This window comes from Momordica charantia (genome assembly GCF_013281855.1).
Source record: "Momordica charantia cultivar OHB3-1 chromosome 9 unlocalized genomic scaffold, Mcharantia_2.0 BLBB01000009.1, whole genome shotgun sequence".
Lineage (NCBI taxonomy): Eukaryota > Viridiplantae > Streptophyta > Magnoliopsida > Cucurbitales > Cucurbitaceae > Momordica > Momordica charantia.
Window position 1 is genome coordinate 20,550,455 of NW_028275167.1, and position 12,095 is coordinate 20,562,549.

The window sequence follows — 12,095 nt, forward strand, 5'->3', positions numbered from 1 at the left end:
TTGAAATTAAAATATGTTTGGAATGAAGGTGAAAAACATACCAAAAAAACTTCAAGCATATTTTTTTGAAATTTCATTAGAATTTTAAAGATAAATTCAAAATGCATTATAAAAGAAATGGGAATAGATAGACTTCTATGTTAAGAATATAATGGTCAAGATATACAATTATTACCTTACATATAAAGATTGTAATCTTGCAAAGATTTTGAGAACAAATCTAAGCCAAATATGTTTTATTTTGAAAAAAAAAATATTTTTTCTAAGGATGCAATTTTTCAATCATGCCAAGATTTTGCCCAAAAGTTTCTTGTCTTACCAAGTTTTTAGCCCAAAAATTATAGATAACAATTTTGTTTTCAGCTATTTTTAAAAATTGTCTCTTTCAGCTTTATTTTGTATTTATTTACCTTTCTTAAAAAGTATTTGAAGTTTGAGATAAATCAAAAACTAAATATATTTTTTAAAGCAACTTTCTTGAGTTTTTGAAAAGTAAATAACGGAAATATATGGGTGAAAACAATATTTTTAAGTTTAATTAAATAAAATTAAATAAAAAACAAAATAGTTATCGGATGCCTAAATTTTTAATTAGTTGATAGCTTATCTGTAATTTGGCATGGCTCCATCGAAGGGAATTCTAAAATTATTCTTTTTAGTGATCTACGTCAATTACCGTTGAGCTATGCTCCCTTTGACGATTCCGACATTATTTAAAATGTTATAAAGATATAATAAAAAAATTAATGTTGTCGTAGCTCAGGTGGTGAATTTACCGATCTAAAATAATAATAATAAGAATAATATACCTTAATACCATCCAAAAAATTCGACATGATGTGATAGACAACTAGATACATTAACGAACAAACCACATTGCATTTTATTAACGGCCTTAACAATGTGGGCTAAAAAAAAAAGCTAAATTACAATAAATACCGTTGAAACCTCCATTTGTTTCAAAAATACCCATAACCAATCAAAAGTTTCAATATGGCCACTAATCTTTCATAAACGTTTCAAAAATACTATTTTAAGCCAACAATCAATTAATATTTTGAATGAAAAGTTGACATGACAAAATTTGGAATAACGTGACGACTTATGTAGAAACTTGCTTTGATTAAGTCTAAAAAAAGAGGAAATATGGAATAAGCTCTATCGTTTTTAAAAGCAGGATTGGGACAATATTTGGTAAACAATGAAAAAGCAAACTATAGAGGAGGAAAACTTTTAGGACAAAATTGGATAGCCAATCAAGTTTTCACATTAATTGTCACATTAATCAACACTATACTACATCAAGTTTCGATTTGAAATATTAATAGATATTTGTTCAAGATGGTATTTTTGAAATGTTTATGAAGTTCAAGGTGTAGTATTGAAACTTTTGAAAGATAGGAGTATAATTTAAACAAAGAGCAAACTTCAATGGTACTTTTTTTTTTTAATTTACCCATAAAAATATAACCTAAATTTATTAAAATCTTGACAAAATAACAAGATTAGAATTCTGACCAGAGATTATAAACTCATCAATCTGGAAACTTGAATCCAAAGCTTGTAACCAATCTACCCTATATTCCCTTAATATTAATCCATTCTTATAAGTTGTGTGAATCTCCATATCGTTTGACAGGACTATGATGTTAGTAAGGATGAGAATAAACACAGAAGAATTATGACTTAAGAAAAAGCTTGCAGTCATCAATATGTAACAATTAGCAATATGTAGAACAGAAAAACAGAACAGAAAAGGCTTAGAGTCTTAAAGTAAGATCAGGTGAAGAGGAAGTACTTGTTTTCGGGGGCGGCATGCTCCTACCAGAGTTTGGACTTGGAACTTGAGATACTTCACTTGGCATAGAACCAACAAACCCCTCATTTACTCGTCGGAAACTCCCGGGCCAAAATGGAGCAACATCATCGTCTTCCATAAAGAATGGTGTTCCTACGTAGCCTTGATCAAACACTGCTTTGTTTCTAGCAGGCATGAGTTTATGGTGCAGTGCAGCATGAGCTTCGATCCCGAGTGACTGATATGCCGAACCGTGGAGTGGCAGTGAAGCCAAGCTAGTAAATCTGTTTGAGAACATACCCATCCGCATAGCTCGCTTTGCCATTGTCCTCTCCCTTTTATGAGCATTCTGGTGGCCACCAAGCGCCTGTGAACTAAAGAATTTACGCCTACAGTAGTTGCAAGGGAACACCCTTGGGTTTGTGGGGCCAGAAACATGGCCAACTGCTTCACTACTAGTATCTCCAATTCCTTTTGCATCAATGTCATTTGAGTTAAAATGAAGAGTCAAGTCGAGGGAAACCGGACCGAGATCGGGATTAGCTTTAATCAAGTTTGTGAGGCAAGAAGTGATACTGCTGTCCTTGGAGGGCTTTGGGGTTGTTTCTACAACAACCGTGTTAGAAGCAGCTTCGGTACTGACTTCTGAATCATTTTCACATTCTAAATTAAACTTTGGTGATTGCATATCGGAAATAGAACTTAGACCTACACAGTCGAATGCTTCCTTTACAGTAACTGTAAGAAACACAGACGATTGAATCGACGTCGACTGTCACTGGTGATGCTTTCGACCTGCATGAACAATGGAAACTTAGTCTAATGCAACTTGAGAGATTTTTTTCTTTTATTTTGCAACTCGTGAGAATTACCATTTACAGGATAAATCACAACTCTGCCAGCATATGATTATGTATATCAGGAAAAAATCCACTTTTACCATATTATATACTCCATTAACATTCAGCCACGTAATTAGTAGACATGTTAATTCAATTACAAGTTTGATCCTGGAATTTTTAGATGGTGTCTATTTAATTCGTGTACTTTTTATTGTGTCTATAGGGTACTTATTGTTAATTTCAACCATCTAACACTTCCATGGCATAGTGAATAGTGATTATATAATTTATGAATAAAGCGGTAGGTTGATTTCCATCACATTTCAATGTTTAGAGATGCATGTGTAAACAAAAAAAATTGACAGCATAGAGACCTATTAGAATATTTTTAAGTAAAGGTAAAGGGACTAAAAATATACGACCTTGAAAGTTCAGCAACCTATTAGAAAATTTTGAAAGTATATGGAGTAAATTAATACAAACTTTAAAATTTCAAGAGACAAGCTCATAATTTAATCTATATTACATGGGATCTATCCTCATGCTGTTCATTTATTTTTGTCCAACAGAAGTATGTACTCAAGTATTACTGATATTTTTTCACGTATGTCTTAACGTGCACGTGAGCGTGTGTGCATGTAAATCATGATATTACAACACAAATTTATGAGAAAATGAAAATAATGTATCAATAGTAGGAGAATTCATCAAATTTGCCTAGGCCCTAGGGAGAAAGCCAAGTACAAATCTTAAAGAATTACTAACTCTCCATAACCCTACATCAAACTACAGTATTATACAGTAACACCCTACGATGAAAAATGTTAATCGATAACATTATTAGGGTTTCGGAACTTACTAGAGCAAGACATGCCTTGCATTGGAAAACTTCATTGATGCACAAAAGCTGATACAAAGATAAATGCTCCCATCCTACCATGTAAGTACTACGTTAGTGACTTTATCCAATAATCTTACAGGAAAAGCTTATGGAACAGAAAATTTTCAGACATAAAATTAACATCATCTCAAGAGAAATTTTAAATATTTAACACTACTGCTCGAAAATTTAAAAGATATAAGTTAAAAAACACTTTTGGTCCTAGCACTTCTTATTGAAGTAATAATTTAGTCATAAACTTAAGTATGTAACAATTTGGTTTTTGTAATTTTAAATTTTTAATCAAACTTTAGTATGTAATAATTTAGTTCCTATAGCATAAAATTTGTTAAAATTTAATCCCTACCATGCAAATTTACATCAAGGTGAAATATCGATTTTTATTATATAATGATTCGGCCCATATAGTTTATAAACACCCAACGCAATGTTCAATCTACATAGATCAGAAACCCATTAAATCTTGATAAGATTATACACGGTAGGAACTAAATTTTACAAATTCTAAACCATAGGGACTAAACTGTCAAAAATTTTAAAGTAGAGGGGCTAAATTATATACAATTCATGAACTAAATCGTTACTTCAACAAAACTACATGGAGCTCTATCTTAATGTTCCAGAGATTTGTTCTAAAATTCAGTAGCATAACCTTTAACCAAGCAAGATTTCTGATATACAGTAAGATATTTCAGGGACAATAAACAAAACACCTTAATTATGACATACTAATTTTGTAGAATAATTATACTTCAAATATTCAAAAAATATATATATATATATACATATATGTGTGTATATATATAATCACAAAGTGAGACACGATCATTTCGTCTCATGCAGGAAAGTTGCACACTATTTTCCTGTCCAACTCAACCTTCTTAAAAAAATCTATGGCCATCTAATATACCCCTTTATATTCTTTCATTTTTCTTAATAAGAGTTCCACATTGTCAAATAAATAACTACTCAAAGACAATTAGAGGATAAATAGAAGCCTCTCCTTATCTAACTTTTATTGTTAAATCGTTAAACTGTGTGATATTAGCCCGGTCTCACCTTTCCACCATCCTGTTAAACTTTCAAGATAAGAAAAACAAAATTGGAAAAGAGAGAAAAAATTGAATGGCCATTTGGGGATAGAGGTGAAATCATGAAAGTAGTTCAAATCTTTCAGATTTTAGTTTCAATGATATTTTCTCAACCAATATTTCCTTGAACTAATCCCATTTTTGGTGACCTGACTGGTCCTCATAAACATCTACAGTCTTGTATCTCAAGAGCATCGTTTTCATTCGATGAGATCCTCCTACAAGAGCAAGCTTTTCAATCGAAGAGCAAAAACAAAAGAAGAGAAGATATACTCCAAGAACCATAACCAGTCCAATTCATCAATATCAAAGAGGGGGAAAAAGTAGCAAAATCATTATAAAGAGAACTCCAAAAGGATGGGATTGGAAACCCAACAAGTGTACATTTGGGATGACTTCTTAGAAAAGAAGCACTTATTTCTATAGAAGAATTACAATATTTTTAGGATGACTTTTGAAAAACACTTTTTCTAATAAAAAAAATGGAAAAATTATTAATTTAGTGTACTTAGTATAACATTGTAAGTGAATTTAGATGACTAAAAGTGCTTTTTAAAAATTTCACAAGTTTTTTTTGTAGGCCCTTGTATATTCTTTCATCTCTCTAAATGAAAGCTCCATTTCTCATAATATATATTATATATTTGTACATATTCCATCGGAGCCTTAAAAGTTCGTCTATTTCTTAGCCAAGGGACAGTATAGTCTTGAAGGCATTCAACTAAATGACCAGAGCCTTTCTTTCTCCCCAAAAGGATAGCCACAAGATAGAGTTTGCAAAAACTCTCGAGATTTCTAGGATGGGACCATAGAATTTGAAACCACTGAATCAAAAGGCACCAACCAGCAAGAATAAGTAAAGCTGCAGTTGATTAAGAAAACCACAGCAAAGGCAGAGATTAGGATACTGATAGGCCCCCGGTAGTGAAAGCATATAGTTGTAAGACAGATAGGGGCATCTGTCTGGGCGTTTGGGCATTGAGAGGTCTTGGGAAGAGGTGTGGAATGTGTTAGGTTCAACTTTTCCCTTTGGTAGATTTAGGACTCCTTTTGTGGGGATCTTTTTTTGTATGCTCTTGTTTTTTCTTTAACGTTTCTTAATGAAATTTTGGTTTTCATCATCAAAAAAAGACACATCTGATAAGTAGGAGTACAGGGTCTGCTGTAACTAAGAGTGTGACTTCACAACTATAATAGAGATAAGGTAAGTTTTGGTAGTTTTTTAAGAATAAACAATTTCATTGATATTACGAAATTAAGAGTACAAAAAGGGACAAATTCCAATCCATGGGAGTTACATAAAGGCTCAGGTAAGTTTCGGTAGTTGATAGATTGGAGGTCGGGATAGTCCGAGATCTCTTCAATTATCCCTGGAAATGTATCTCTCTCAACAACATAAAATGAGCTTCTATTCTGTTAGATACTTGTTTTTACACGAGTAAAGGATAAAAAAAATCCATTGCATCAATAATCTTCTCTAGAATTAACTAGCCAAGGAAACCTAATATAGCATCAGTTAAAAACTTAACGTAAACATAAACACCCCTCTCCTCTCCATTTTCTAATTAGCCATTACCTAATATGGTGGTTTTAATTACTTCTCAACACTTCCAAACAGAAAAGAGGAATTCTCATTAAAACAGAAACTCTTGGATAAATAGGTGCGCAAAACTAGGAAAGCCAGAGAGATGAGATTAATTAACAAAAAGGCATACTGTATAAGGTAAACTCAGAAAGAAAAGATAAATTCAGAAACCAATTCAATATAATCAAATCAGCAATTCACTCAAGGGAACACGCAAGAAAAAAAAAAAGGAGACGAAGAAGAAGAAGAAACAAACAGTTCTGCATCGTTGTTCTTCAACTTCATAGCTTGCTCCGAAATTCTAAACAGAGTTAAAATTCACTATTAAGCATTTCGAAAGAGAATTATTGGCAAAATTGGAAGACCCTTTTAAGGACAGTACCAGAAAGGAAGAAAAGGGGACCTAATTAAGCAGACGAAAAGCCGAGAAATCACAAATTCGAGTACAGAAAAGGACAGAAAGTCCCCAACAAAAGATACCCAAATGAAATCTTCGCAATAAACTAAAAACCCATGAAGCAAAACTGGATCAAAGAGCAAAAACAAAAAGGTAGAATGAAATGGAAAGAGAAGTAGCGTACCATATCACATGTTAGCATAAGAATGAGAGTTAGGGCGCGATTGAGGAGAAGATGAAATTGGGAGTTGGAAGTGGAGGTTTGAGAATGGTGGTGGTGTAGAAATTTGAAAAGGAAACAGAAAATCCCAGACAAGGAGACATTGGGGAGACCCAGTTTGTTTTCAAGTCATGGTGGTGGGTACTCTTACTCCACTGGTGAGAGACTCATCCAAGGATAAATGTGCAAGCTCACACAACTCACAACAATTTTAAATTTTCATTGCCAATTTCTTACCGATCATAATACTTTCTATCTAAAAATATCTTATATATCTCCCAAAAGGTTACATGTTCGAGAATAAAAACTTTATTTTTTTCATTTTTTCATTTTTTCGTCGTCAATGGTAGGGTGAGGTACTTTTTGTCTACTAAGACTCGTATTTGACTTTTATTTTATTTTTTTTAGTTTAATAAATATGGATGTTGATGTAGGGTTCTACCGAGCTACCACAAATCAACCACGAGTCAACCAAGATGAGCTATCAAGGTGCGACCTTTAAGTAAGAGGGACCTACAAAAGGAATAAACAATCTGATGCTCAAGTTAGAGTGAGCACGAGCTATGGTAAGTCATTCTCATAGTATAATTGTGTACTTGGATCTAGATTATGATGTGGAGTGTCTCTTTTATAGGCTGGCGGAGTGACAAGGTTGTTGGAACCACTCCAACCAGCGATTATGGCTGTCAGGCCCCCAAGTCGGTTGTCGGGTCTAAGGTCGAAATCCTTACGTCGGCGGGGTGATGTTGCTCCCCTCACCTTGGTAGTTGGTCAGGTAGGTATGTCTAGTTGGTTTAGATTTAGAGTTCCACTTTCAGTTACTCCAAACTGAGTCCACGTGTCAGTGTTAATTTTTCCTCCCACATTAGCTCCCTCTTAGATAGATCCAAGCTCCAACTTGACAAAGAAGAGGATTTGAAGTGGATCAAGGTTGCGAGCTGTTGTGCACCAAGCTGAGATATGAATCCAACTGTTCTGATAGAAGGTAGAAGGTCGCCCTGACAAGGCGACGCATTTGAGTAGCGAACCGCCGATTGATGAGATTATTTAGGCCGCTCTTCGAATGCCATATGGACGGTGGTGATCGAATTTTGGGTCCTATGTATAAGGTACTTAGGTTTCATTTCTCATGCTTTTAATCAGATTTGCTCTTGAGCCGAGCTGAGCTATCAAGCACTCCCCCTAAAAGTCGATCTTCTTTCCTTTAGCTTTTCCTTTATTTAGTGGCCTTAATAGGCTTGTCTAGAGTAGATAGCGATAGAAGTAGCTCAAGGAATGGTAGGTCTTCCAGTAGCTCGTCGTCGAGCTATTCTAGCTTAGATTCAACAATCATTCCCAGGAAGAGACCTTTAGGAGTGCTGACTATCCATCCAAGCTCGATAGGGGATGGATTGACTTTATTAGGGCTAAGTATGACATTCATTCGTGCATAGGCATGAGGTACCCTGTTGCAAGGTGAGAAGTTGGTGGAGCCACTTGCTAGACACGTCGAGTTTTACTTGAAAATGTTTGAGTTCGGCATGCGCCTTCCCGTTCCAGCTTTTGCTCAAGAATTTTTTAATAATGTGAACTTAGCTCCAACTCAGCTCCCTCCCAATGGATGAGGGATGTTGTATGGACCCTACTACCTCCAGTGGAGGGAGTGTGAGAGGAAAGTGAAGGGATCAAATCTCGCAGCGGAAACGCGTGAACGCTTTTACTTCGATTTTGTTTTAGAAATACAACAAAGAAAAGACAAAAACATTATTAAAATGAAGTAGTGAAACATACATTTGAACACACTTATTCAATGTAGACACCAATGCCACCAAAAAGCCTTCCCCGCTATCCTCTAGATGTTAAGAACTCGGTTTGTGGAAACCTTTCTTAAAACTGGGAGGGAGATTGAGAGAGAGACTTTATTTTAGACTTTATAAACTCAAAACACCAACCAAAACCAAAAGGAGAGAACCTCCCTTTTAAAGGAAGGAATGGTACGGCACTCACCACCTTCCCACTTCCCAATATTTATGTTGGGGATTGCGAGAGATTTTTTGTTTTCTTTTATTTAATTTAACAACTAAATTAAATAATTAATTTAATTAAAACAATTTAATTAACTTAACAATTAATTAAATCAAATTTAATTAGTTATAAAAAAATTATTAATTTAATTTTAACGAAAATAATATAATCAATTAATTTAATTAAATCATATTTAATTAAATTAAACTTAAATTAATCAACCATATTAAAATCAAATTCAAATATTCATCCCTCTCATGATTTTGAATCCAATTCAAAATTAACTTTATATCATAATGCATGAACGTACACTATATTAATTGCATCTCATACAATTAACTTTAATTCTCTTTAACAAATTTGAACAAGTTAAATTCTTTTCAATACTAAATGTTCTTAAGTATATTTTACGAGCTAGTAGAAGGACCTAATGGACCTACAGATCAGAAGCTCCAACGATACGAGATTAATTGATTAAACTCATTAATCATATTAATCATCATTCGTTAACTGTTGGTCACTCCACTAAAGACTCACAGTTTCACTCTTCTCACTGTAGAGTATTTTGCATCCATGGATATTGACCATTAACAGCAAGTCAATCCTTCACGAGTGTTCGTAACCACAGCTAGGTCAAATAACCGTTTTACGCATATGTTACATCTTGTACCTTAAGTACTGCTGATCCTCTAATGAACAACTCGATTATGGTCCGACCAATAACCAAAAGTTCCTTTCAGGCTAGTGGGAGGGTGGGGTCCCTTGTTCAAGTCCTGGAGTTAACACTAAAGAGAACATTCATCTACTCTCCTAAAGTCGGGGAGGAGTGAATTCCATCTTGTGAAGTTATGTTCCCAGCTCCCCATTCGATCTTGTCCCCAAAATGGTAGGAATGTTGAGTCAGCGACTAAGGCCACCCTCACCCATACAAATCAAAGGACGTGTCCTAACAGGAATGAGTCAATAACTCACTCATGATTGAGATCGAGTTACCTGGTCATCTTATTGAAATATTAATCTATTAGCTAACGGTGTTACAGCTAAAGATTAATCATTTCGCGGTCTGGTCTTATACAAACTCATTATATAGGATACCCCCACTTGCATGTCTCCACACGAACAACCCAGATCAAGTCATTTGTAACTATTAATTACAAAGTCTGTCGTATCCATAGTGCTACTAAGATAAGGTGCCCAACCTTACCCATATATTATAGACCCTTTAGGTTAATACTGGAACATTATCCACTTGTATATCGAATATATACTGTATGTATATACATTGTATATTAAATATATATTTTATATCTATTATATATTGATCAAGTTACATACATAACCTCAGATGTTAGTATAATAATAGACCGCGAAATAATTAATCTTTAGTTATAACATCGTAAACTAACTAGATTAATATTTCATAGGATAACCAGGTAACTCGATTTTAATCCTGAGTGAGTTATGGACTCCTGCCTATAATGGATCGTCCTTTGATTTGTATAGGTGAGAGTGGCCCGGGTTGCCAACTCAATAATCCTCCCATTTTGGGGACAAGACCGGGTGGGGAGTTGGGAACATAACTATGAAATATGGAATTCACTCCTTCCTGATAGGGCAAGTAGATAAGTGTTGCCTTAAATGCTGACTCTGGGACCTAAACAAGGGGCACCACCCTCTCACTAGCCCGAGAGGGACCTTTGTTTAATGGTCGGACCATAAAAAGATTGTTTATTAGAGGTTTAGTAGTATTTAAGGTGAAAGAGGTAACTTAGGGGTAAAACGATAATTTGACTCAACTGAAGTTATGAACACTTGTGAAGGATTGACTTATTGTTAATGGTAAAAATCCACGGACACCGAATTTTCCACAGTGAGAAGAGTGCAGCTGTGGGTCTTTAGTGAAGTGACCAACAATTAAGGAATGTTGATTAACATGGTTAATGAATTTAATCAATTAATCTCGTATCGTTGAGCTTCTGATTTGTAGGTCCATTAGGTCCCTTTTCTAGCTCGTAAACGATAGTTAAGGACATTTAGTTTTAAAGAGAATTTGAATTGTTCAAAGGGAATTAAAGATAATTGTATGAGATACAATTAATATAATATATATTAATACATTATAAAGTTAATTTTGAATTTGATTCAAAATTATACTATATTATCATGAGAGAGTTATTTGAATAAGATTCAAATTAAAATTTAATATGAATTGGATTCATATTAAAATTATAGGTTAAAATTAATGTGCATATATTAAAACCATAGGGACGAAAAGAATTATATTCAAATTTGATTTAAATATATGTTATTAATTAATTATTAGTTTTTTGAATAATTAATTATATTAATTATTTCATTAAACTAATTATTAATTTAATTTAATTAATTAATTAATTTTATTTATTTGTTTATTTTTAACTAATTAATGACTTCCTACTCTCCACCCTTCTTGCAAGAGAATAGGGAAGCGATGAAGTGGGTAGCTCTAACCACCCCATCATTAAATGCATAGAAAAATTGCATTTATGGGTTCCCAATTTTTTATTGCTCCGTCTCTCACCAAAATATTTCCAGTGTTCTTCAAAATAAGGTTCCCACATAACCGAGTTCTTGACGTCCAGAGAATAGCAGGGAAGATCTAGTGGTGTCCTTTTGGTGTTAGAGAGGAAAAGAAAAACTTCAAAGGTAAAAGGCTTTTCCCCTATTTTTTATTTCTCCGTGTTTCAAATTTCAAAGGAAAATTCAAGAATACGTTCTACCGCTTTCGCTTGGGATTCACATCCCTTTTAGCTCGGGAACCAATTCTTCTCCAAAGAAGGAAAAGAAGAAAAAGGACCGGAAGGTGGAGGTCGCCTCCATCAAACTGGAGAAAGTGGAGTCGGTCTCTAAAAGAGCTCAGATTGAGGCTTATCAAGATTACAAACTTCACTTCTGAGCTAAGAACGTCAGTGAGGGAATCAAGTTAGTTGTAAAAGAGGTTGCACAAAAAGGCTTGGCTAGGTTGGTGTAGAGGCAGAGCTTGGCCATGATGCCCGTCGCTGTAAATATTGATTTATTAAATATTAATAATTTTTTTATATTTTATCTTTCTAATTATTTAGAATCCATTTAATAGTTAATAGATTTATATATTAAATTAAATTTTAATTTAAAAAATTTATTGTTTAAAGAGCCATCGACATGGCTGCCGACGTAAGTGGTTTCCTTTTTTTTTTGTCACAGTACGTTGACTTGAGTTGATATGTTTTCCTCTAGCA

At 34.0% G+C, this 12,095-nt stretch overlaps 1 protein-coding gene across 2 annotated transcripts; it reads right to left on the reverse strand.

The window, feature by feature from the left end:
• Positions 1-1,665: 1,665 nt before the first annotated feature.
• LOC111023024 (zinc finger protein 7) lies at positions 1,666-7,056 on the reverse strand. Of its 2 annotated transcripts, XM_022300364.2 has the most exons (4): positions 6,799-7,056; positions 6,474-6,518; positions 3,500-3,573; positions 1,666-2,593 (listed from the first exon to the last, which is right to left on the reverse strand). In XM_022300364.2, the coding sequence occupies exon 4, from the start codon at positions 2,484-2,486 to the stop codon at positions 1,761-1,763; it is 726 nt and encodes a 241-aa protein (XP_022156056.1). In that variant the 5' UTR covers positions 2,487-2,593; positions 3,500-3,573; positions 6,474-6,518; positions 6,799-7,056; the 3' UTR covers positions 1,666-1,760. The 2 variants fall into 2 exon arrangements, with proteins under 2 accessions (XP_022156056.1, XP_022156055.1); XM_022300363.2 differs by lacking the exon at positions 6,474-6,518.
• Positions 7,057-12,095: the final 5,039 nt, after the last annotated feature.

Coding starts and splice junctions, on each gene's coding strand:
- LOC111023024 (XM_022300363.2), bottom strand. CDS start 2,486: ATGCAATCACCAAAGTTTAATTTAGAATGTGAAAATGATTCAGAAGTC.